This window comes from Callospermophilus lateralis, chromosome 2 (assembly GCF_048772815.1).
Source record: "Callospermophilus lateralis isolate mCalLat2 chromosome 2, mCalLat2.hap1, whole genome shotgun sequence".
NCBI lineage: Eukaryota > Metazoa > Chordata > Mammalia > Rodentia > Sciuridae > Callospermophilus > Callospermophilus lateralis.
In genome coordinates, this window is record NC_135306.1 from 70,593,644 (window position 1) to 70,621,594 (window position 27,951).

The 27,951-nt window shown below is 41.2% G+C and overlaps 1 protein-coding gene across 1 annotated transcript in view; it reads right to left on the reverse strand.

The window, feature by feature from the left end:
- Cemip2 (cell migration inducing hyaluronidase 2) overlaps positions 1-23,781 on the reverse strand; it is a 75,539-nt gene extending 51,758 nt beyond the window's left edge. Inside the window, exons 1-4 of the mRNA XM_076843482.2 lie at positions 23,344-23,781; positions 7,580-7,922; positions 3,052-3,192; positions 1,930-2,491 (exon numbers count right to left, since the gene is read on the reverse strand). Of these exons, the coding sequence (XP_076699597.2) occupies positions 1,930-2,491; positions 3,052-3,192; positions 7,580-7,910 (1,034 nt within the window). The 5' untranslated portion in view covers positions 7,911-7,922; positions 23,344-23,781. The remainder of the gene's footprint in view (positions 1-1,929; positions 2,492-3,051; positions 3,193-7,579; positions 7,923-23,343) is intronic.
- Between the last annotated feature and the right edge of the window lie 4,170 nt (positions 23,782-27,951).

Sequence of the window (27,951 nt, forward strand, 5' to 3'; positions counted from 1 at the left end):
TAACTTTGAAAAGACCATGTTTCTACTCCTGGGTCTATAAATTACAGAAATATCTGCACATATACATCAAGAGGTAGTGAAGGAACATTTACAAAGGGATTTCTTATAACAGGTCCAAACTGGAAATCCATTCAGATGTCCACCAGTAACTAAATGGTAGTAAATTCCTACAACAGAAAATAAAAGCATAACATGCAACATGTATGACATTCAATAACATAATGCTGAGCAAAAAAAGGCAGACACAAAATCTATTGTCTGCTTCCATTTATATGAAGCTCAAACAGAGACAAATAATTGAGGAGAATGGAAACATTTGCTCTGGAGGGAGTGATTAGGGCCCAGCTGCAGGTGGATGGGCTGCTGGTAACACTTTATTTCTTGGTCTAGGTGTTGGCAACTCAGTGATCATTCTGTGATAAATCAGTAAATTCTCCATTCTTTTTAACACTTTTCTATATGAATTATATTTAAACAACAACACAAAACCCTCTGAGGTTTTGCTCCTGGTATAGGAAGCTTTCTTCCTTCACTGTCTACACAGCACACTGCTGAAATTCCTCCAGGCCTCTTGCCTTTGGCCAGCACCAATTCCCTAGGTCAGTTTAGGGGCTCTTTCTATTTGTTTCCATTATCCCCTGTAACCACAGTGACTTACTGCATAGTTAGCATGCATGTAAGCCTTAGTTTACTCACTATATTAAAGACAGACTCTAAGGTAGTATCCTTGTACCTAAACATTAATGAGCATCCAGCACTTAGCATCTTCTAATCAAAGGTGACAGAAAGGCATTTCCAAAGCATTACACACCCTTTCTCTTCACTAATTTTTGTCTTCTAGAATTTCTATAGCTGGGCAGGGTGGAGCACGTCTATAATCCCAGCAGCTCTGGAGGCTAAGGCAAGAGGATCCTGAGTTCAAAGCCACCCTCAGCAACTGAGCAAGGTCCTAAGCAACTTAGTGTGACCCTGTCTCTAAATAAAACATTAAAAAGGGCTGGGGATGTGGCTCAATGGTCAGGCATTCTTGGGTTTAATCCCTGGGGAAAAAAAAAATAGAATTTCTATAGATAATACTCCATTCAATAACCTACCATCAAAGAGGAAAAAAAAAAACTACTACTAGATCACTTCAGTCTCTGGGTTTTGAGGTCCTCTTACTTTTCTCATTGCAGATATTTCCCAACTTTACTAAGAACATTCAGCAGAATTAAAACTTCTGTTTTTTGAATTAAATGTTGAGCCAGCTACTTTCCGCAGACTCAGGATTGCATTAGGAAATCACAGTTAATAAGTAGATGCTACGAGAACCATAAATAGTAGAAATAAATTTGGCTGTCTAGATGACAGTAAGACTTTTTCCTTCCTCACAGATGCTAGGACTCTAGAGACCTGAGTCAAACAAGTGGGTTCAAAGTATAAACATGCACTCAAAGTATGAAATATAGTATGCAAAGGGTTCCAAAAGAAAAGGGAAACTGGGAATGCCCTACCCCTTTCGGTTTTAAAACTTAGCATGGAACTGTGCCCTAACCTTTCAACCCCTAAGTTCCCTGAATCATTCAGAATTTCTGTCTTCAAGAGGTAATGAAAAAAGGAAGTCTCCTTGAAGGCAAATCAGCCTTTATGCCACCCGACTGGTTTTCAGGAACACATTTCTGTTCTGTTCCCAAACCTGACAAGATAATTCACAAAGGCCTTCATAATTGACAGTCAAGACAAGCACTTCTGAATCTCATATCTGGTGATCCAATTCAGCTAACATGGGCATTATGTTATTGAATATCATTCATGTTGCACGTAGTGCTGGCTCATTTTTAGTGCTCTTTGTTTTCTATTATAGAGGGTGATTTCTTCCCCACTTCCTTTTTCTTCTCAAACAAAGACTCCAACACAGAGCTAGAGAGAAAAAGAATAAGGCATGCCCACCTGTAGCCCAGTCCTTGGATCAGCTTACTCCCCAGCCTTTCCTGGATCATCTGGATAGTTCCTTGTAACAGGCTCTTGACAGCTGAATCTCCCACAGCTATAGCAACAATTCGACCTGGATCCTGGACTCTCAGAAATTCCTCAAGTCGCCTGCTCTCATTTTGGTACTCATGCGTATCAAACTTCACATTTTCCAAAATTTTGGCCGTGTCTTGGTCAATGACCCTCACATTGAGGCCCCGGGAAAAGTCCTTCTCAAAGGTATAGGAGCCAAATGGCAAGCCTGAGGTATTCAGCGTCTTTGCCAACAACGTCCACGATGTCTTCCGTGCCCCATGTAATTCCAGTGTCCCGCCAGCTTCCACGCCAATAAACTTTTTGCCAAATGTTGGCATACTTTCGCCTTCATCTGATTTGCCATACAAAGCAATTGTCGCTTTGGATTTATAGCGACATTTTTCTGCTCCAATATGAAGCGCCCCACCATCCTGGATCAGGATGTAACGAGTTCTCAAAGTAATATTTCTGGATCCATCTTTATCATCCCCAAATACAAGCAGCCCTGTAGGGAACAAAATTATTGTAGGCCAACTTCTGGAACATCTTTCTGAGACACACAGGAATAGATTTCCCCTCAAGTAGGAAAAAAGAAAGAAAGAAAAGATAACACTTCCACTATTAAGTTAGGAAAGATTTGCTTAGAAACTGAAACTAGTTTTCAAAATAAAGCCAATGAAAAAGTGAAGAGTTGATATTTCAATCCATTCAATTTAGAAATAAATCATTTCTAGAAAAAATAACTAAGAGTCTATAAATCTGAATCTCATGTTTGTTTATGCAAACCCATGTTAACTCTCTCATCATTCTCCGTCAGTTGTAATACAGATTCAGCCTGCAAATAATCACCTTTCTTGTTCCCTGTCTATAAAAAGGATCGAGTGATTTGTAAGGTCCTTAAAGTTTTTGAATTCCATGGCTCAATCTTGGAAACACATTTCCATAGTTAGAGTGACATTCTATCCCCAAATCTCTGCCATTTAAGAATAGTTTATAAGGAACAGAAAATATCCCCCATATTAAAGATCAACCCTGCAGTCTCTGCAGGCAGGGACAATTACCTACCTCCATTCTCAATGACTATTGAATTCACCGTGACATCTGAGGTCAGGCGGAACATATCTCCCTCCTTGATAACAACTTGTTTTGCAGGATCTTGTCCTGGGTCCCAGTTCCTGAGATGCGGGTTTTGATCTGGGCAATTCTCTATAAAACAACACAACGCTGATATCCCATCCAACCCAGCAAAAGGCAAGAATACCATTAACCAAATCCAAGCATTTTCACTACTACATACAGTTTTGCAAGTAAGGTGTTGATATATTTTGATTTCCTAACATCAGGGTAGAAATTCCACCCCTTTCCTGTACTGTCCCAACATTTAAAAAAAAAAAAAAATGGTTACCACAAAACTAAGTGGCCAGCATTTAGTTCAGGTCAAACTTCACAAGGCAAAAAGGAAGTTCCCTCAAACCATCTACTCTCGAAATAAATTCACAGTAAGAAGTGAAATTATAAATTACTCTTGGACTCACACTAAGTTGTTTTAGAAAAGAAAATATAGGACTGGAGATGTAGCTCAGTGGTAGAGCACTTGCCTAGAATGTGTGAATCCTGGGTTTGACCACCACCACCACAAAAAGAAAAAAAAAAAAACACAACCAATTGGCAAGTGAAAAATGGAGATTGCTAAATAATACGTAGATTGGATATCCACAAGTTCCTTCCTATGCACAGTGAATCACAAAGTGGGCAATCGTAGCACCTCCTTCCAAGGCAGAGGCTGAGGAATACTAGCATCTTCAGTCATGTGTGCTTTCCCATGAAACTGCAAGAGGCAAATAGCCACAAACATGACTTCTCATTTGCAAAGATGAGGAAATTTCAGATTAGGGGAGCCAAACCCAAGATCACTTAGCAAGCTGAGTGATGAGAAAGTTCTGCTTCTAAGAAATGAGGTTCTTCACTGGTAGTGTTCCTTTACTAGAATTACAACTTGCCTCTCGAACAGGTGACAGTGAAACTGCAGCTATTTATGCATGAAATCCTTATTCTGTGCCACAATGAGAAAGACGAAGGGAGAAAATCACACCTTCACTTCTGATCAACTAATGACCAAGTATTTGTTGAAGATTGATTTGTGCATTTGTAGTATATACTATAAAACTTTTAAAGCATAAAATGAGCTCACATTCAAGTTTACCTGCTAGCTTAGAAGAAAAAGCCATCAGTATGATATAATTATGTGCTGAACAAGGTGGTAGTTACTTTAAGGTACAAATGACCTCAGGGGAGGATGGGGCCAGAGTAATTACAGCAGCTTCATGAAACAATTGGCACTAGATCTAGACCCCAAAAGATGGATAGTACTTAAACAAGATGAGCATGAAGGGGAGATAAAAATACTAAATATGCATGTATCCCCTGCCATCCAAGTCCACATGATTCATCAAGCTAGACTAACAAGTCACTTGTATTTAAACTAAGCAAAGGTAGTAATAAGAAAGATATGCTCGAGAAACATATGAAGAGCCAGGCATGGTAACGTATGCCTGTTATCCCAGTGGCTCTGGAGGCTGAAGCAGGAGGATCGGGAGTTCAAAGTCAGCCTCAGCAACTTGGAGAGGTCTTAAGCAATTTAGTGAGACCCTGACTCAAAATTTAAAAAAAAAAAAAAAATGTCTCGGGGTGTAGCTCAGGGGTTAAATACTGCTGTATTTAACCCCTAGGAACTAAGGCTGGGGAAGGGAGAAGAAACACATGAAAATATATCTTTGTTAAAGTGGCAAACTGAGTGTAACACAAAAGAAATTCTATATAGAAAAATTTCTGATTCTTCCCTTTGAACTTGCATAACCTTCTGCGACCCTCTTCCTGTTTCCAAGTGCCTATGTTGTCTTAGTCTTACTGCTTTCTCTTAGAGATGACACTAACCACGCCTCAAATTAGTCCCACTAGCTAAGTCTGTTGCAATTACTTTAGGAAATAATTTTTCTCATAGCAGCTGTTTTATGACTGATATTTAATTCTTCAGATAAATCAATGATCATCACTGTTATACTAGAATCAATTCTTGGGACTGCAGGTATAGCTCAGAGGTGAAGCACTTGCCTAAGATGCACAAGGTCCTAGGTTCAATCTCTAGCACTGTAAAGAATAAAATATATAAAAATAAAAACAATCTGTCAAGCATGGTAACTCATACCAATAATCCCAGCAACATAGAAAAGGAGACAACTTAGCAAGACACTGTCTCAAAATAAAAAAGATAAAGGGCTGGGATGCAGCTCAATGGTAAAGCATCCCTGGATTTAATCCCCAGAACAGAAAGCAGGGTGGGAAGAAATCCTTCAACTTTTCATTCCCTTAAGGAAATAAGAATCTCTTAAATTTTTTTCTGACAACTACTAAGAATTTCTTGAACTTTTCTTCAACACCCCACTCCCCCATAAAACATCTAGCTGGAATTCTCCATGGAGTTTTATAAGAAGCAAATGTAGCCATGGGACATGCCTGAAATACTGGCACCTGAGGAGGCTGAGGCAGGAGGATTACAAGTTCAAGTCCAGTCCAGCCTCAGCAACTTAATGAGGTCCTGGAAACTTTGCAAGATCCAGTTTCAAAAAAAAAAAAAAAAAAAAAAGTTGGGCAGTGGGGACTGAGGATGTAAGTTAGTGGTAAAGTGTCCCTGGGTTCAGTCTCCAATAAAAAAAAGAAAAAAGAAATAAAGTTAATTTATGCCACATGTAACAAGCACTATTCTCAGCTACAGAGAGGGAAATCCCATCCTTTGAAATCTGGAGTCCACTAAAACAGTTATATAATTCCTCTTAATTGGTTATAATTATTCCCCAGGGGAGCACTCTTCATTAGAACCATCACAAAAATCCCAATCTGTTCCCTTCCAGTAAAATTCACTTAATGACAAAATGTGGGGTGTGCAGACAGCAGTGAAAAACAGCTCAGTCAATCTCACCTTCTCAGCTACCCACTTTTAGAGTGGTAACAGCAAAATGCTGAGCCTGAAATTTTTCAGCATGCCAGATCTTTCCATGGATGATCTGTATTTATATTGCCACAATATGAAACTAAAGAATGTTGACTCAAGGAACCACATTAGCAATTCAATATTTTCAATGGACATGAAAATACAAAGGAAAGTCATAGACTTCAGATCTGATTCCCACTATCTAACATCCCTTTACTGCAGATTACTTGGGAAGTAGGAAACAGCAGAAGGGAACTTGCTTATTCTGCTGCGAAAAGGAGAGAGGAAGTCAATACTTCATAGAATGGAAATCAATGTTACAAATTTATAATGTATTCTAATGGTTTGAGGAACAAAGATGTTGATACAAATCTTTTTTTTTTTTTTTAAGAGAGAGTGAGAGAGAGAGAATTTTAATATTTTTTATTTTTTAGTTTTTGGCGGACACAACATTTTTGTTTGTATGTGGTGCTGAGGATCGAACCCGGGCTGCACGCATTCCAGGCGAGCGCACTACCGCTTGAGCCACATCCCCAGCCCCTGATACAAATCTTTCTTCTTTTGCATCTATCATCTCAGAAGCACTGGCACTAACACCCCCGCCCTTGGGGACCCAAAAGCATCTGTGAAAACTAAATAAAATAATGTTTTTAAGTCTTATAAATGGCAAAATGTCCCTCAGCTGTTATATCCAGTTAAGGAAGCATCCAATTTAACTAAAGGGGTGGGGGAAATCTATTATAGAGTTTAAAAAAAAAAAAAAAGTAGACAAATACAGCATCCAAGCCAGGCTGAAATGGTCTGATGATCTCATTCACAGCCCTGAGCCCTCTGAGTTTTGGAAGACACATAGGTTTCTTTTATGAGGCAATTCTTCATTAGTGTTTTATTAAAGCTGAATGACAACAAAATTCTTCAAAACCATTCAAAGTAAATATATTATCACTGAATTGCTGATATTGTTTCTTGAAAAGCAAAGACCATTCAAGAAATAAAAATTTCCCTACATGATATTTAACTATGAAGTAATAGGTTTTTTTTTTTTAAGTGTCAGAATTTACACATACTCAGAGAGGCTTTGCTTCAAGGATGTACACTGTATATAACTAAAAAATATTTAAAGCTCCTCCTTTGGAACTGTCTACTAAGCTCATTCCAAAACATATTATGATTATTTTTAATCACTTTTTTTTAAAATCAACACCAATTTATCATATTTATGACACAAAAACATACTTTCGGTAGTCCAAAAATCATTCTACCACAAAGGATGAAATTGTGCTACCGCAAGAATTCAGTAAATACTCTTAAAAGCATTTCCAAAAGAGAGATTCCAAGAACAACTTGAGCACCAGGACCAAGGGGAAAAATAGCAAAGAAGAACAAATCTTTGAAATTTCAAGGAACAATGGATTCCTTGAACAACTGTTCTTATTCATTTATTGCCTAACTGTGTCTTGGCTTGCTAGAGCCAACTTATGGGAAAAAAAAGTTTTTAAAAATTATTCCAATATTTCCTCCTTTCTTCTTTGGGAATGTGTTCTAGGTATGCAGCATATACACACATGCGTGCGTGCACACACACACACACACATATATACTTACCATCTGGAGCATATTTTGAGGATATTCCTAAAATGACTGCAAGTGCAACAAAAAATGAGAAACTAGTTATAGCAAAGCAAATGAAAGTATTCTTGTGTCGCTTCTGCTTCCGGCTTGCTCTCTGTGTTTGCTGTTCTTCAGGTGAGAATGCAAAGGCTGCCTGTGCTTCTTGTCGGATGGAGGTAAACTTGGCTGAAGCTTGGCTCTTTGGAGGAGGAGGGGGACGCAGGGGAACAACCTTCCCTGGAACATAACCAGGTGAGCGATGGCTGTTTCCATTCTGAGTTTGCAGGAAAGCAGGGGAGTGTCCCCTGGAATCAGTGGTATACATGATACCCTGTCACTGTGAAAAGAAAAAAATAATACAGTTCAGAATATGTCAATTATAATGTCTTTTAAGAGGTTTTTTTTTTATTGTGGCAAAATATACATAATATAAAACTTGCCATTTAACCATTTTTAAATTCTGTGGCATTAAATATATTTACAAAGTTGTGCAACCATCACCACCATCCATTTCATGAACTTTTTCATCATACCAAACAAAAATTTTATGCCCATTAAATAATCCCCTATTCCATCCCAATGCTGATAACCACTGTAATGACTTTTTGAAAATTTCAAGTCATCAAACATCCCTGATATAATAAATTATGTCAACAGTCACCTTCACTAATTGTCTTCTAATACCACTGCTTCTCTACTCCAGCTGCCCATTATAATCACCTCCTAATGCTAATACCGAGGCCACACCCCCAAAACAATTAAATCAGGATGGCTAAGCCAGGATCGGAGCATCTGAATCTTTTAAATGTTCCCCAAGTGAATCTAGCAAGCCTCTAGAGTCAACTGCCTCACCAGATGTTCTCAATTTTCATCATGCCTAAGAACCACCAGGGAAGCTTGTTAAAAATGTAGATTCCTGGGCTCTCTGCCCCTGTGCTTATGGTCCAAATGATTTTACTTTTATTTATTTATTTATCTTTTAATGAACCTTAGTAACACTGAAGCAGCTGGTCACACTTGGAGTATTATTATGCTAAGTTCTTTAAACTGAAATTCTTTAAACTCAAAAATCCCTATGAGCACCATGGGTGGCCCTTGAAAGTTTCAACAGATAGGTGCTCATGTTTGGGTGTTGAATTTTCCCACTATCCTTGGGTTAAGCAATTCAAGTATTTCTACCTGTGTTCTCACTTCACTACAGACTCTGAATCATTGGGTGGGAAAGCCTAAAGGCTATCTTATCTCTTTAAATTCTGCATTTCTTTTCTTAAAAAAAGCAGACATTCAAATATTATGGTTCAGGTGATTAAAAAAAAAAAAAAAAAAAAAACAGCTAACATGTACTTCCTGCCAAACACTGTTCTAAACACCTTATGTGTTATTAACTCACTATTAACAGACTGCATACAACAAATCTACAAGTAGGTAACATTATTCCCATTTTGCCCATGAGAAAAAATGGAGACCCAGAAAGGTTAATAAGCTTTCCCAAACATCACACAACTAGTGCAGACAATCAAGACTTAGACCCGGGTACTCTGACTCTGAAGTTAAGGCTATAAAGTTACACACTGCATCTTTCCAAAAGAATGCATTTTTCCAAGAATGTGATAAGAACCTTGCTGGGCATGGAAGGGCATATTAATCTTGTCAGGAATTTTTCATGTAGAACTTCACTAAACTATAGTACACAGTTGTTTTTTATCTAGGAAAAGCTCTCTCTCTCTCTCTCTCACACACACACACACACACACACACACACACACATAAATGGAAATCCTTTTTTATTTTCTTATGTTTACAGTGATCACTTTCAGGTCTGGAATGAAACTGTTAATCTGTAAAAGAAAGGAGGCAGGCAGGCAGGGAGGGAGAGGGAGAGAGGGAGGCAGGGAGAGGGAGAGAGGGAGGCAGGGAGAGGGAGGGAGGGAGGCAGGGAGAGGGAGAGGGAGGGAAGCAGGGAGAGGGAGAGGGAGGGAGGCAGGGAGAGGGAGGGTAGGAAGGAGGGAGGGTAGGAAGGAGGGAGGGAGGCAGGGAGAGGGAGGGAGACAGGGAGAGAGGGGGAGGGATGGAGAGAGGGAGGGATGGAGAGAGGGAGGGAGGGAGGGAGAGAGGGAGGGAGGGAGGGAGGGAGGGAGGGAGAGAGGGAGGGAGGGAGGGAGGGAGGGAGGGAGAGAGGGAGGGAGGGAGGGAGGGTGGGAGAGAGGGAGGGAGCAGGGAGAGGGAGGGAGGCAGGGAGAGGGAGGGAGGCAGGGAGAGGGAGGGAGGAAGAGATGGAAGGAGGAAGGAAAGGATGGAGAGATGGAGGGAGGGAGGGCAGAAGAACTAGTTAAACCATATACTGTTTTGTTGCAATGACTGGATAAATAAGGTGTGCTCAAGGGCTTCAGAAACCTGATGTTCTTCCTCTCCCACTATGCCCCTTCCTTAACTAGAGCATCTAAGCATCACCTGACTTCATTCAATACCCTTACAATTAATCCCCTCATCTTCTGCCAAACAATGAACAAGATTCTAGTAATAAGGGTGCCTCCCAAATGCTCTAAAGCATCCACAAACCCTGCGAAACACAAAACAATCATTAGAGAAGCCACAAATAAGCATTCCCAGGACGCAAAGGACCTGAAAATTAATAGGGAAAGAAAGGAAATCTAATCCACAATCAATGCTGATTTTACATGGGGCAAAGAATGTTCTAGAGTCAGTGCATTTGTGGAAAACACTAGTTTTGTGGGGTTTGATTTGTGAACAAAGTAATTATTTAGATAAACCTTATGCTTTCCGACAAAAGAAAGAACACCACCATTCAAGGTGCTATTTGAAGAAACTGCTGCAAGTACCAGGTAACAAACCAAAATAATGAATACATCCTGCTGGAAGAAAAGGAGGAGCATAACAAAGGGCCTCTTTATGATCCTCTGTTAACAAAGCAAAGACTAAACTAGGTATTCCTGAGTGCCAGTCTCATCAGGAGGGGAGGGAATTAGACCATAATCCTCTCTGAAAAGGAGTGGGAATCCTTTGTTTCTCAGGCTGCAATCATCTGATACCTCATTGTTTGGGGGTGAGAAAGGTTGTTACTACTTGACAGGCTGGAGGGCCCTTTTGTGTGAGATAGTATGTCACCAGATGTACCAAAAAAAAAAAAAAGGCAGTGAGGCACTCAATGGAGTCACTGGTCCACTGAGAATAATTTGTGTCTTCAAGGTCACAAAATGGCAACCTAGGATGAAAATTCAAATCATGACTACCACAAGCTAAATGGGGATAGATGATAAATAGATATTTATTCTAAGTCCATTGGCTCTATTTTACTGAAAAATATGTAAATGTACAAGTATTCATTTCCTAGAAATTAACATATTGTGAACAATTGTATCTTAGAATAAAAGCAAAAAAAAAATCATTTTTTAAGCAGATATCTCCCCTCAATGTAAGAGGTAAATACTTTAAAATTTTATTCTACAAATATGGGTTTACTGGGGCATAGTATTATGATCAATTATTTTAAATTCTATCCAGAACAATTAAGCAAGAGAAGGAGGGAAAGAGGATAAAAATAAGAAAGGAAAAAAATCAAATTATCAGTTTGTAGATTATATGATCCTGTACCTAAAAGATTAAAAAAAAAAAAATCCCACTAAAAGACTGCTAGAGCTAATAAACAAATCTGGCAACGTAGTAGGTTAAAATCAGCATACAAAATTCAGTATGTCTCCGTCTCCTATATAACAACGAGTCTGCTAATAAAGAAATCAGAAAAAACAATACCATTCGCAATAGCCTCAACAACAAAACATCTAGGAATAAATCTAACCAAGGAGGTGAAAGACCTCTGCTAGTTTCAAATCTAAATTGTTCATGGGGAAAAAATGGCATTTCACTCATTCAGTAAGCAACTGGGAGTCCCTGCTGTCAGACGATTGTGGTGAAAACTATGGGGGACATACAAAAGCTTTATAGTATTCTCAAGAAATATAATTCCTATATTCGATTCTGAATCACTTGTGGAGAGCAGAATAAAAGTAGCCAAGAAAATACCATTAAAATGATGTAGGTTCCCAGGCTACCTCCAATGGCTACCTCATCCAAAAGTTGTTAACACTACTTGCAGCATTTGAATTTGGCATCCTGAAAACAAAGGAGGGAACTACCAGGGGAAAGACAATGAAGAATATCCTCTAGCTTTCAAGGCTTTAATGCAAACATTCTGCACCATATCAATTTTACACTGACCAATTTCACTTTAATATGGTGTGTCTGTCTTGCAATATATGCTGCTTTTTAAAGGGTTGTACTTGTCGTAGAAAGCACAATCTACATAGAAGGGGTCTAGCATATTTTACAATGCACTTAGGGGTATTACAACTGTGATGCCCCTAAAATAACACAGATAATCCAAAATGGGCCATAACCCAAGTTATTCATACTGAAATGGAAATGCATTCCCCAGTTTTTAAAAGCATAATTTTCGGGCATTTAGATGTTCCTTGAAATAATTATTTTGTGAGTATTTATTTACTGGAAAACAAAAAGTGGTAGCTCAAAAGGTTTGTTATGCATCAAACAAATTAACAGGCACTTAAATATTTGCATAGGCAGGATGGAGCAAGCTATAGCTCAGTAACAGAGCACCTGCTTAGTGTTAGCAAGGCCCTGAATTCCATTCCCAGCACCGCAAAAATAAAAATTTAAGGCAAATATGTGAAGTAGTTAATTAAAGAAATTACTAAGATGTTGAGAACACCACAGACTAAAAAGGTATACACATATAAGTTAGGAAAAAACATTCAAAGAAGTATCTAGTACTTTTGTCTAATTCTCAGCTGCCCCAAAAAAGATACCTTAAAAACTCACTATTATTTTAAATAAAACTCTTTTCTTGGAGAAAGGATGCCTTACCTCAAATAACAGCTTGAGGTAGGAAGGACATACACAGTTGGTAAAAGCATCCAATTCATTTATTTACAATAAATTACACTAAGTACTCACAGAATGCAAACTATTGTAAATTTCAGTAACATTAAAGATTGTTTTTAAAAAACTGGAAAAAGGGCATAATTTTGAAGAAAAAAAAATCTTGAGATACTCTCGTTCAAAGTTTTCAATTCTGCACTGTCTCTTTCACAAGGCCTCAACATTCCCTGTGTCCACACATCTGTGTATTGTGCTTAAAACTCTAAGAGGATCGCCTTGCTTTTGGCCTTAGGTTCCATTTGTGGACTTGCCCATCTCCTGCAGTAGACAGTTTGCCTCTTGAGACCAAGATGAGGTCTTTCTTGTCTTGGTATATACATAGGACATGTATGCATATGAGGCACTCAATAAGTGGTTGTTGAACTCAGATCACAAATTCCTGCAAAGGAATTCAGCATAAGTACTAGGGTGTGTGTGTGTGTGTGTGTGTGTGTATGTGTGTGTTTATTCATATTTGAGAGAAAACAGACAGATGGTTGAAAAAAATAAAAACAAAATGTACCCCCTTTCAGAGATGTTTGATTTTGTGTAAGTATACTCCCAAACAATCTGTTAAACTAAGATTCCTCTGTTCTGCTCTTTCCCCCACCACCTCCCTCTCTCCCACCACCTCCCTCTCTCCCTCCCTCTCTCCCTCCCTCTCTCCCTCCCTCTCCTCTCCTCTCCTCTCCTCTCTCTCTCTCTCTCTCTCTCTCTCTCTCTCTCTCACACACACACACACACACACACACACACACACAGAGACTGATACTAAAACTTTCCATTTAATCCTTCTTCAACATTCTTGAGGCCCTGAGAAATTTAACTAATCTCTACGAGTGTCTCTGATGTGGAAGAAATGAAGAACATTACTTAAAGCAAAAAAGTCAATGGCCAATATGAAATCTAATTGGTGACTAAAAAAGTATAATTAACAACTGCTGACAGGAATGCTAAAGATAAAGAGTGGTAAACTAGCTGGACAAGTTTAGCCTTTTATAATTTTTTCAATGGTTTAACCATACACTATGAAATGCAACCGGCACATAGGAAAAAGGAAAACATTCCAGCCACTTTATATTGTTATGCTGACAGCCAAGAAAAGCTGTGTTCAATATGGAGACTGCAGCAGTAATTCAGAACTAGTAAGAGTTCTTTAGAAGGGCTAGCTTCTAATGGTCTTTCTATGGCTGAGATAACAATAGGCAAAACAAATTCACTCCCCTGTGATTATCACTTACTGGAATAGCTGAGGACACCTGCCCACAGGCCATATCATCAGTCCCACAAACCATCAACTCGTCTAGCCCAATGCAGAGGGGTCCCACAGACAGTGTCAAGACACGCAGACTAGTCCCATATTGAGCACCTAATAAAAATCTAATTATTTTGACTTATTTAAACTTCTTTTAATTCCACCTACACTTGTTATGAGAACTTTTCTTGGGGTGGGGGTAGGGTACTGGAGATTGAACCCAGGAGTGCTTTACCACTGAACTATATCCCCAGTCCTTTTTTATTTTTCACTTTGAGAGAGGGTCTAAGTAAATGCTGAGGATGCCAGAACTTTTGATCCTCCTGCCTCAGCCTCCAGAATCACTGGGATTACAGAGTGGGATTACCACACTCAGTTTATGAGAATTTATTTTTAATGGGAAGTTCAGGCATGAAAGAACAGACAAGAAGATAGGCTGATCTAATTTATTCTTCTTCTTCATTTTTTTTTTAATCAAGGACATGATTTTAAAACAGTATTCAATCCATGGGTTAATTCCACAAGTTCCAGTATCTTAGCTTTTCTACAGTTTCAATACAGCAAATCAAAGAAGTAGGTCCAGTGGCATGTGCCTGTAATCCCAGTGGCTGGGGAGGCTGGACAGGAGGATCCCAAGTTCAAAGCCAGCCTCAGCAAAAGCAAGGCACAAAGCAGCTCAGAGAGACCCTGCCTCTAAATAAAATACAAAAGAGGGCTGGGAATGTGGTTCAGTGGTCGAGTGCCCCCCGAGTTCAATCCCTAGTACCCACCACCAAAAAAAAAAAAAAAAAAAAAAAAATTGGGGGCCAAAAAATTTTATCTTTCATAAAGATCTTTACAACATACTGACTGGTATGCCCAAAAAGTAAAACATGTCAGGAACAAGATATGCATGAATTATCATGAAAACAAATCATGGATTTTACTATTAGTATATCTGACCCAATAAAATCTTCAAGGAGTTCCTAATAGCCTTGAACTTTTAATGAATAATTCTATATTCCCAACTTACAACTTTTTTATAAAAAGGCACAATGATGAGGTGATTTTCAGTTTTTTGGTGGAAGAGGTAGGTATTTCATTTAGTTTTGTTTTAGATTTAGATCATGTGTGTTGATACAACAAGTTCATTATCTTAGTCATATAGAACTGTTCAATAGAAATAAGCAGGCCATGTGTGGGAGGCTGATATTAGTACTAGAAATATTATAGGATTATTGACTGTTGATTATATTAATTAGTGTGTATGTTGGATAAAAGACTATAAGCAACGTGCCATTATATAATGTAAACTGCAAAACTTAGATAAACTGCAGAACCTAGACTTAAGTTAGTAATAACAGTCTACACCTGGAGCATACACCCAGACCTCACCCAGTTATCAGCTGCAAGCAAATGAATTTTAAAATGAACTTAAGAACCCAGACTTCTGAGGGGTGACAGGACTAACAGGACCCAGGACAGAGAGACCAAGGCCTCCATTGCTGTTGTCCTCCCTGCACCAGACTCCTCCACCCCAGATCAAGTTCCAGCAGCCCGGACTTAAGACAGGTCACGTCAGCGTGAGCGTCTGGGACCCTTGGGTGTAGACTGTTAGGACTCAGAATTAGGATGTGTGTCTGAAGTGTGATTAGCATCAATAAAATAGGTTTGATTAAATCTAACTATAGGGGCTGGGGATGTGGCTCAAGCGGTAGTGCGCTCGCCTGGCATGCGTGCGGCACGGGTTCCATCCTCAGCACCACATGATGTTGTGTCCGCCGATAACTAAAAAATAAATATTAAAATTCTCTCTCCCTCTCTCACTCTCTCTTTAAAAAATAAAAATAAAAAAATAAAATCTAACTGTACCTCAGACTGAGTCCATAATAAATGCTTGTGACAGAGGCCAAGGCAGGAGGATCATGAGTTAGAGGCCAGCATGGGCAAGTTAATGAGATCTTGTCTCAAAATCTAAAATTTCTTTTAAAAAGGACTGGGGATATAACTCTGTGGAAGAGTACTTACCTAGCAGGTGTGAGGCCCTGGGTTCAATCCCCAGGGAGGGAGGGAGGAAGGAGACAAGAAATAATCTTAGCAAAGTTGACTTTTTAGGTCCATTAATTTGTTAATTTTTCAAATAAAATATTTAAGTGTGACCAATTTTCTCATGAAGATCATGAACTTAATGTATAATACAGATTTTCTATAAACAAAGAGTTTTTTGAGAGGGTCTTTTTATACAATGCAGAAGAATATTATGCATTGCCTATTCTATTTCCAGAGCATACAGAATAAAATACTTTTTCTAAAACAACCCCTGTAAGGCATTCAGCATAAATGCTAAGTCCATACATACAGTTACGTGCAAGAGATTGTTGAAAAAAATGAAGTCCGCTTTCATTCAGAAATCTGTGGGATTTCATTTAAGATCCCAAACAAACCAATTTTTCCCTGAAAACAGGAGATTCCAATTTACTCCAATCGGTAGAATACAGAAGTCCCTTCTGCTTTAAGTCTTATACAAAAAAAAAAAAAAAAAGGAACTTGCAATAATCTGATGTTAACCAACCAGCTTTTTTCTAGCGCTGTTTCCTTTTTTCCACCTTATAAAATCCACTGTTCTGCCTCTGCCTAGTTAGGAGCTCTCCTGTTTTGTTGCATGGAGCTGCCTCGTTTCTTGAATTTTCAATGAAAGCCCAGCAGATCCATAACTAAATTTGCTGTAATTTTGTCTTTCTACAGAACTAAAAGATAAACTCCTGGAAGATGTTCTGGAAAATTAGACACAGAGGGAGTGGGTCATTTTATCTATCAGTCCTTCTCTGCTCATCTTTTTCCTTTTTCCTATTATTATTCATCAGATTCCTTTCTCTCCTGAATTCTTTCTACTGAAAAGCTGCTCTCCTGGGTCCTCCCCTCCTCCCCATGCTCCTTAGACCATCCTCCACGCCCTCCTTCCCAGCCGCTGGTAAGACCCAAGAGAGGCTTCCAACCTGCAGACAGTGATGGATGGCTGGGCAGAGGCACACAATGGTGGTGCAGGCGTGTGTCAGCCTTGCAGCTGACCTTCAAAAGAACAAGCCAAAGCTGAAGCCTGACCTGAGGGAGGCTGATTTAATTAAGGTTACAGCAAAGGCTAGAGTTGCCTGTGGGCTGCATTCTCTACAGAGTGCCAGGGACAACGCTTTCAAATGCTTCTCAAGAAAAAAGAGCCAGGAAAGTTATGTTGGTAGAATGCTGGAGAGTGGGGGGAAAGATAAAGCCGAGATGTGCTACATAAACAAGTATAGGCACACGAAAAGTTCACGATCTAGTGATATACAGACACTGAAATGCAATGACAATAGGAAATACACAATGAGTATGTTTTGACATGCCTTTCAAACCAAAAGGAGGCTAGATGAATAATCAGATGTCCAAAGTGAAATGATCCAGGGCTAGAAGAAAAAGCAACATTTTGGTTAATGGCAAGACCAGGACTCAAGTGTACCATTTCTTTTAACTGTAGTACATAACCTATTTTTAATACAATTTTAGCCACTGGGAGCAAAACCTTTTCAAACCAGGTACAAGTTTAGTTTTGAGAATCTCTTGAGGACTCTGCTAAAAAATGTAGACACCGTGGTGAAAAAATATATATATACATGAACCCTCCAATCAAAGAGCTCCAAGCCTAGTGCTAAGAGGAGGTGGGGAGACAATATCAGTGAAGGAGAAATTCCAGGTCACACTGGGACAAAGAAACTGGTCTGGTGGGTCTGAAGAGGTGATCACCTCAGTTTCTTAAATGTCTGTGAATGGAAGAAAGTTTAAATTTTCTAAAAGCCCTGGCAAATGTAGTAAGGCCAAAGTGTACCATCAGATCATTACTGATAACTTCTTTACTTTGTAAGTATTCACTAAAATCTATCACTAAACTGCCACAAAAATAACAATACATTGTCCAACACACCAATAGGGCAGGGGAAGCAACAGACCCAAGAAGTCTTTCCTATTCTTTGGAAAGCAAGTTCCAAGCCAGAATATAAACCCAATCTCTACGTCCTCTGAGGGCATGTGAAACCTAGGCCAAATAAATGGATCACATAACCTCTTCTCAACAGTTGCCTTCTGCTCTCCAAGACTCAAGGATGCCACAGTCAAAAGACAGGACCTCCATGAACAAGCAATTGCCCAGCACTATGGTGATGGTTGGCCTTTGTGTACCTAAACAGAGATACCTGGAAGCAGGGCAGGCTATTGTTACCAGTACAAACAGGAGGCAAGAAGGTTAAAGTCAAGCTAAGACCACATGGTAACCAAACAGCTAGGAAGTTATCCACTATCTGATCCTATACTGGGAGCAGTTCCCATGCAGTAAGTACAAGCGGTGTCCAAGTCAGGGTAGGCCTTGGGAGAGCAGAGCATTGTCAGGAATCAAAAGATGTCATGAACTGTACTGAAAGGCTATTCATCCCTCATTCGGCTTTTTAAGCTATATGTGGTCCGCTGATTTGGAAATGGCTACCAGTATGTACATACTGAGCAATTAAAGTCACACTTTTTTCATTCATGAGGTATAATTTTTTAAATTATAACATAAAGTTCATTTTATAGTGGTGGCACTAGTGGTATCAAAAAACAATATTTTATGGGTTTGTTTTGCTTTGTTCTGTTACAATCTTTAAAAAAAAAAAAATCATTTTTCTCATTCCTTCCAAAACAGGACTCTGACATTTTTTCTTGTGCTAAATTAAACTTGCCAATGACTAAGATGTTAACAATTAATTTTCCCATTTCATTGTGTGTGAAACCATTCATTTTCAGGAAAATGAGTCACCATTAGCTCAGACCATTATGACAACAGAAGGTTTGCCTCCTCCAAAGGGCAAGACAGTAATTTGGGGAATATCTTCAAATCAGTTTCACTCTTAAGAGAGACTTGGTAACAGACCTGATGAAGACATCTAGTTTGTGGTGGATGTTTGTATGTTCTAAGATACTTACATCAAACTCACAATCAATGAGGACAATTCTTTATTCTGAGTGGCTCAATGTGGATTATAACTCTTCAACCAGCAATGTCCTCAGGGCCCTTCTATGCAGCATTAAAGCTGTGAGTGTGTGAGTGTGTGTGTGTCTGTGTGTGCGCACGCGCACATGTGTACACTTTAATACACTGAAGCTAAAAATGCCACAATCTCTCTTCAGCAAATTTTTCATTATATAAAATTCATCAAATACTGCTAAACTTTTACTTACTGTCCAAACTAAAATGAAGCCCTGATACAATAAATGTAAAAGATGTACCACTCTTCATGCTATAATGAAAATATGTACCTTGCTACAACTCTGCTTATAACTTTAGTCTAATGACAACAATTTTAAAACAGTTTTGCTTCACGGATCACCAGATTCATTTGTTAGGAGATAATAATTACAGCTTCCAAGTCGGCTTCACTTTTTTAAGAGGTATTTTAATAAAGACCCCATGTCTCATTTATCTTTGTTTTGCTCACAGAAAGCAGCAGGACCTTGCACATTTTAGAAATACAACAAAATATTTGCTGAATGTAGTTTCTAACAACCAACACTAAAGGTTTCCCAAAGCAAATAAAGGAAAAACAAAAGAACATACAAACTATTTCTAGTATGCTTTTATCCTGTGATTCACAACACAAATCTGAATAATGTTTCCAGGAACTTGCTGCTTTGAAAAAAAAATGTTCACTTCTACAATATTTTAAACTTGGTCCTGTTTTTAGAAAATGCAAGTAAAGCTAACATTATTCTTACACTTTGTTCCCTATTTGACAGAAATTTATTACAAGTAACATCACCCCACAATGATCACCATATTATGTGTAAGAACTCGAAATGAAGAGATACAGGGTCTGTCTTTAACTTGGATGCAATGGTTTTCTATGCTCAAATGCATACTATTTGACCATAAAAACGTTCAAATAACTAGATTGTTAAACAAAGCCAAACTGGAATAAATGAGAATATATGGTGTGTGAGGGGGTATTGTCTGGAAATAAGAGACAAAGGAGGTCTTGTCCCTGCTTAGTCATTAAATTACTATATGACCTTACCTAATTAGTAAGCCTCTCTGGGTCTCAACTTCCTTGTTTTAATATTATTTTTAAGATCCCCCGGATATGTAGCACTGTCCAGAAAAAAAAAATTTACATTCATATCATCTCCTTTCTTCAAAAAAGTCACACTTAATTCAATAGCTTTAAATATCTGAGTTTGGATTTCTATCAAAGGCAATTTATTAAAATGTCAGATGAGCTTAATTCTATTTCAAGTAGAGAACTAAAGCAAGTATTGCTTACAGATTCAAATTTCACCTAGACAGCAGCTGCTGCTATTGAGAGAAGAGCCTCTAACAATCTAGTTGGAAATTATAACTCTTTTCAAATGGAGAAAACTAGTCAGGTGATTTTCATGGTCTCAAAAATACAGAGCTTTTCTTGCTTTCTTTTCTTTTCCTCTTTTCTTTCCCATATTCATCTTGTAGGATAGAGGGAAGTAAAGGCCAGCTTAGCTTGGGAGGCAGGGTGATATGTGTATGTTACAGGACAAACCTTTCTCCATGGTTGCACTGTACCAGAAAGCTCATCCTTCTAATTAATGCTCACAATCCAAATGAAACCAGAGAATTTCCTGTGTCTGGGATGAGAAGAAGCCTGTCTAGGTGAGGAATACCATTTAACAAAAGCTAGAACCTAAAACAAAGACTTGCTCCCCAGAGGGGGTTCAAAACTGTCTGGAAGAAGCCAATAAATCAGAAATCTCTGATTAATACAAGTTCAAGCTATGCTTTATAACTAATGATAGTTTTTAAAACACACACATATTTAAAGTCCCTTTGGATAACACATAGCACTAGCTTATGTAGTATTTTATCATATACATAGCAAACTTAATCCAATTTAATCCTCAGAACATTCCATAAAGCATTTGAAAACTCACTTTACAGATGAAGAAAATCAGAGGATTTTCCCAGTAGCAAACAGTTGGTTAGCAACTGTATACAGTTGGTTAGCAACTTGAAAGTTAGCAACTTTCAAGGCGCCTAAAATGGCACCCTGATACCAGTTTTCAGTCCCATTTATTTTTTTCTGATTTAATAAATTTTATTTTTCAAAAAACTGCAACACAACCCCATTCCCAATCAGTTCCTTCTCTGGCTTCTTAAAAAATGTGCATAATGAGCTGGGTGTGGTGGTGCCCGCCTGTAATCCCAGCAACTCAGGAGGCTATGCCTTATTCATCTTGGTAGCTGGAGACCACCACATGGGGTAACTTGGTACCATGTGGTCTCCACAACAGCTGCCACTCCACCGGTGTCCCTCTGTTGCTCCACTTTGCTCCATGAAGCAGGTGCTGAGACTCCTTCCAGAGAAGTCTATTGTAATTCATGGCCTAATTACAATAGGTAATTAATAATTGTTAGTTAAATGAATGGACAGTGGCTGGGTAGATAGAAGATGTGAGACCCAAATGTTTTAGAACACTTTATAATGGAGATATTTACATGCAGCATTTCAAACATGAGTCTCAAGCTGTAAATTTGAAAGCAATGATAAAGTTTTCTCATTCTGAAACATGATTCATCTTTCTAAATTTCAAAAACTTACGCAGAGGCACATAGCTAGAAAGGAGTACCCTTTCAACTTCAAAAATGGCCCACAAGATTACTTTACCCCCACTTGTCTTCCCATTTTCTAGGTAGCTGTTTGAGGGCAGACTTGATTAATTTTACCAGAATGTGGCTAGTAAATGGTTGCACCGTTCAGGTTTCCTGTTGTGACTGTGACTTTGACACTTCTGAAATTCACCAGTTAAGTTAGATCAAGGAAGGAGACTTTACTCAATTAATCACAACACAGAAACTTTACACAAGCAACATATAAGAATTTACAGATGCTACTTCCTGAATATACACATGCGCATGTGCATGCACAGACATGCATGCACAGACATACATACACAACCCAGTCTTCAACTTACTCTCTTATCCACAGGCTAATAAAATCGAACAGCAGAAGATTCAGGGTTCAATCCTAACCTTAGTTTTCTGAGCATGTAAGTACACATAGATCAGAAAAATATAGCACAAGGTAGACAAGAATGGAAAGCCAGAAAACAGATTCCAAGTTCCAAACTGTCCAGCTCCTCTAGTACAGACAGACAGAAAGCTGAGGGGAGTCATTTCAGCAATAGGATAAAGCACCAAAAATTGTCACCCAATGTTTACTAAGTAGAGGACGTGTTTATGTGATCATAAACACAAACTCAGAAGAACCCTTTGAATAGGTAATGGGGCATCCAACCAGAGCATGATGCCCAACTGCAAAAAGAGCAAGCTTTCTTCAACTGTCAAACCAACAACTCTGTTCTACCCAACCAAGGAACTAAAAAGCTATGTTATATGTATTTGATTTTAGCAGTCATTTCCTGGGAATTCAGGCTTCCCTCAGCTCAGAAGAAGCCTCTCCACCTTTTTATCAATTTTTCTCACTTTTCCCTGGAAGGAGCTCACATCTGCACACCCTCAACACATGCAAATGGGCAGGATGGCAGTTTTGTTGTCACACTGGCACAAAGGGAATGAAGTTAAGGTAGTGAGAGGCTCAGGAGCAGAATTAAAGTTCTTAAATTATTGGGCACTCTGTCTTTATCCTCAACTGCTGATGAAAGGAGACATATATCAAAGTCTGTTTTCCTAACCTTCTGTGGAGAATTTAAGTGAGTTGTTTCCGCTCCAGGGAGAGGTCTGGTGACACACATCAACCCTCAGCAGAGAGCATCTAGGGAAGTCAGGACCTTGGATTTATTGCTGAAAAGTGCAGTGACTGCAGCACCTCAGGTCCTCAAGGAGAGAGCTCCTCCTTTGCCAGGATCTCCCAACTCTGCAGAGAAAAGCTCAGAGTGGAGTCCGTCCAGTACTAAACCTATTCCCCAGCTTTAAAGTTTCATGCTATTTAAAAGCCTCATCTTACCCTAAGTAACACAAAGTGAAGTGGGGGATGGAGGACCCACCAACCTAGGGGTACAGTAAGGAGACAAAGATCCCCCCCCCGCCCCCGCAAACACACAAGCGCCCGCGCACCGAAGCTAAAACTCTACAATACACATTCCATCAACCTTTCACTGTAGTCGGCTTCCTGTGGGGTTTAATCCCAGCCCTCTACAGAAAGTTTAAGGCTGTTCACACAGACTTTCAAAGATCCATTGTTCCGGTCCCCATAAACGTAATGAGAAAATACAGGGAAAGAAAGAAATCAAGACACGGTTCCCAAGGACCCTTTCTTACTGAAAGAACTGACTCTAGAGGAGTCTGGTTACTTCTAATTCAAAGAGACTGGGGAAAGGAGGAGCGCGGGAGAGGGAAGGAGGGTGCTGCGGGGAGCAGGAGAATATTTTTCATTTCGGCAGAAATGCCCAACGCTAAAACGGGCCAGGCCTCCAGCGACCGGGAAGGTGCGCAAGACCCGGGTCTGCGCCCTCGCAATGGACTCCCAGGACAGCAAAGGAGGCGGGGCAGGGGGCCGGCGAAACCAACGCTCCTTACCTTCCCCTCCCCCGCCTAGCGTCGGTTAACTCAGGTGCCTACGCAAGGATCCACAGAGACTGAGCGGAGCTCCCGGCGTCGCCCGGTCCGGATCTCCTCTCCATGGCCAAGGAGCCCCTCCAGCCCCAGTGCCCGCCGCCGCTGCTGCTGCTTTTACGCAACTGTAACCGCAGCCTCCGCTTGAAGGTGAAACACTCTCCTCCCGGGAGTGACGCGCACTTCCCTCTGCCTCGGCCTCCGCCTCCACCTCCTCCAGCCCGGAGCCCCAGCTGCAGGGGCCTCGGCTTGCGCTCTCCCGGAGCAAACGCTCGGCTCTCTCCTTTCCCTCCCCTCCGGGAGGAAGAGGAGGAGAATCGCGACCCGGACGGCGCCGGCCCGAGTGTCCCCGAAACAATAGGGGTAGAGACGGTGGCGCGAAGCAGAGCGCGTCCCAGGAGTCGCGCTTGTCCCTGGTCGGCGGGCGCCACGGCTCACTAGGGTCGCGCTCAGCCTCCGCCGGCCAGACAAGCGGCCCGGCTCTGGTGGGTGGAGGGCTGCGGATTCGGCGGGCGGGCAGGCGGACTGGAGAGCCAGAACGAGAGAGGCGGAGAGAGAGGAGGAGCCTGTGGCGGGAGGAGGCGGTAGCCTCGCAGAACTCCTCCCGCCGCCACCGAGGGCCGAGAGCTGTAGACTCTCCCAGCTCAGCGCCACTCGCTGCCGCGAGCCGGAACAACGCCCTGGCGCGCCGCGGACCGGACCAGAGCCCCCTACAGCGTCCCGTCCTGTGCCTTTCAGGCTCCTACCTGTGCTGGTAGCGCGCACCTGACCTGGTCAAACCTGAACCGACGCCCCACTTCACCCCAGCTGAGCTTCGTACTGCTCCGCTGTCGCCTCCGGCGGGACCTGTACCTGTGTCTCCCATCACGCCCAACTGAGCCCCCAATCACCTCCGGCTGAATCTGAAGACGCTGCGCCCCCATACGCCGTGGTCGAACATGACCCTTATACCCTATGGCTGAGCTGGACACCACTTTTTCAGCGATCCCTGCTGAGACTTACTCGGCGTCCCAGCATTCCCAAAGGAACTTTCAAACTCCCACAGAATTTTCTGTGCATAAAGTCACCGTAACACGGCTGCCCCCACCTGGCCAACCAGGGGTGCGAGGTTCTTAGTCCTCTCTGAAGAATCAGACTGCTGGGACAATGATAGTTCCTCTGGTAGCTTGTAGCACTCCCAGCGTCCGACTCTCAGGCCAGAATAAATACACCTACATCTCCCCACGCCCCCTGCCCGCGCCACTCTGCAGTAGCTGCCTCTTACGGGGGGCGGGGCGGGGACGCTGAAAGCCACTCCCCGCCCATCCCACTAGGAAAGTACTTCTCTAGGGACACCCGCACTAGGTCTGGAGGGATCTCGCCCCCCTCGCGGAAACTGCTTGCACAGAGGAAAAGCGTTGGCTCAAGCCGAGGGTGCGGCCAGGCTCGATCCGTCATCCGCAGGCGATCCCGAGCTAATGACAGCTACAGAACTGCCAAATCCCGTCCGTCGTCATTTTCTATTTCATTAGGAATTGTAAATCTTCCCTCAAGGGAACACTTTCAGTGAATACTGTACAGAGAGGATTGTTCACTTTTCAGGGATGCTCTTTTTTGTTTGTTTACCCCACCCTCCCAATAAAAATTCAGTCATGGAACCGTGACACACCCAGCAAGCAGGAAGGGGAATACCCTATTTCGAGGGTTTCAGTTCAGGGATTTGTAGAAGGAATCAGTATTTCCAAATCTTGGCTGATGAAAAGAATCCTGAGACACTTTGGGGGAAAAATGTATTCCTAGACATCGCCCAATCTACTGAATCAGGAAAATGTAAATTTGGGGAACTGTGCTAAAATGTGTCCACAATTAAAACCTTGGAAAGATGCTCCAAACAGGACTCCATCTACTGCTGGGACTTTATAGAACAAGTACCCGACTCCCTTTGGAACCACTATCCCTTCAGGGAGAAAGAGTAAAGGAAAATCCTTTTAAAAGGCAGATGGCTTTTAATGACAAGCCGGAAGGGGCAAAGGACTACTTTACTGATCTCAAAGTGAACTGCTTAGAACTATGCCTTTAAAAGATAGCACAGATGCTGAGGATGTAACAAGGCCCTGGGTTTGATCCCCAGCACCCCACCACACACACACACACACACACACACACACACAATGGGCAGAAACTGTCAACTACCCTATGTAGTTGTCTGAAAAATGCTCCCTCCCCCAAGATACCAGATTCCAATCTCTGGAACCTATAAATGTTAACCTGCTAATAAAAATAGGGTCTAGGCCCATGTGATTGAATTAAGGGTCTTGAGTTAGGGAAATTATTCTGGGTTATCAGGGTGGGCTCTAACTGCAACCACAAAAACTCTTACAAAGGGAAAGCTGGAAATCTAACACAGAGATGAAGAGAAAGTAATGTGACTATGGAAGCAGAGATTGCAATGCTGTGGCCACCAGGCAAGAAAGCAAGCAGCCACCAGAAGCTGGAACAGTCAAGAAAGGGGTCCGTCCCCTCTAGAGCCTTGACTTTAAACATGTGCAGCAACTGTGTTTAGTTGTCTGGCCAAATAATGTGAAAATAAATTTCTATGGTTTTTGATCCACCCAGTTTTGGCATTGAGATACTGAAGCCATAAGAAATTTACATTCACTGAATCCTTTACTGTGCCAGCTTAATACAAAACTGCCCCACAGCCCCAAACCATTTTTATGTTTTATTTAGAGACAGGGTCTCACTGAATTACTTAGGGCCTGGCTGAGTTGCCGAGGCTGACTGAATTCATGATCCTCCTTCCTCAGCCTCCTGAGCCACTGGGATTACAGGCATGGGCCACCATGCCTGGCGAAACTGCACCCAGCAACTAGACTTTGTGGTGCATATCTGATATCCCAGCTACTCAGGAGCCTGACCAGGAGGCCAGCTTGTGCGACATAACAAGACCCTGTCTCAAAAAACAAAAAGGGGGTAGGGTATAACTCAGTGGGAGAGCACTTGCCTGGCATCAGTGAAGCCCTTAGTTCAATCCCGAAGAGAAGGAGAAGGAGCTGCCGGAAGTGATGGCACACACCTGTAATCCCAGCAACTCAGGAGACTGAGGCAGGAGGGTCATGAGTTCAAAGCCAGCTTCAGCAAAAAGTGAGGCATTAAGCACCTGAGTAAGACACTGTCTCTAAATAAAATTCAACAATAGGGCTGGGGGTGTGGCTCAGTGGTCAGTGCCCCTGAGTTCAATCCCTGGCACCTCCCCCCTCCAAAAAAAAACACCAGGCACTTTGCCTTGAGTTAGGATTAGGATATGTAATTAAATCCTCCCAAAGGTTATTATTTCAATTTTGGAGGTAGGACACTGACTCTGAAAGCTTAAGGATCGTGCCCAGGCTACAAGGCAAGAGCCTATTAAAATCAAGTCTACCAACTAATCAAATGTTAAAAATAAAAATTACAAAATAATAGAAATAATTCTAGTAAAAGTTTTTGATTGTAAAGAAGTCTTACTTCCACAATATATATCAATAGCCCGAACCAAGGGAGATAGGTGCTAAGATTGGAAAAAAAATGAGCTCAAGGGTGGGAGTGCAGGGTTTGGAATATCTTACAGGCCAACTCTCTGTAACTTTTGCTCAATTTTCATGGGAATCTAAAACTACTCTAAAAACTAAAGTACATTAACAAAAAGGGGACGGTGACTATATGACCTTCCTTGGAGAATTTTACCAACTTTTGTTCTTAGATATTTTTCTAGAAGTTGAAAAATCAAAGGAAACCAATGTGAAAGGAAGTTATCAAGGAATCAGAGAGGACACAGACTTCTCTTCACTGGAATTGATGTCATAGATTAAGTCCCCAGGGAAGCAGGCTTTGAGACAGAGTGGCAGGATGTTCATTAAGGAATACCCGTGGGGTCAGCAGCTGTGGCGGGAGGGGCAGGAAGCAGGATGGGACAGAAGGAGAAGTTGAGCTGCAGTGTGCACCCAACCGCCTCCCCAACCCCAGCGGCAGCTCTGGAGCTCACAGGCCCATCAGAATATTGGGCCTGTATAACTGGACCTTTAGATACCCCCCCCTGAATCAGTCGCTATATGTGGTCCATCCTGGGAAGGGGCTTAACCTTGGACAGAAGAGGTCCCTCACCCCAAGATAGGCATCAGTCCTTCTTTGCAGGCAGATCTAGGTGGTACATTTCTGTGTCACAAGCTTACTTGGTATGAGACCTCCTCACCATTATGCTGTTTTCTCTGAGTGAGACAAAGCTTCTGGAGAGTGGGATACTCGAAGTATTCATTTTTCTCCTGGTCATGACTGTGCATTCGTCTTGAGGGAGGATAGCTCATTGGCTAAGAGTGGTGACTGTTAAGTCACATTGCCTGGGTTAGAACCAGGTTCCACAGCTAACTAGTCTTACTTTGGACAAGATCCCCAGCCGTTCTGTGCCTCCATATTCTCACTTTTAAAAAGGAAAAATAAGAGACCGGAGTTGTGGCTTAGTGGTAGAGCGCTTGCCTGGCATGTGTGAGGCACTGGGTTCGATCCCCGACACCACATACAAATAAAATAAAGGTATTGTGTCCATCTACAACTAAAAAA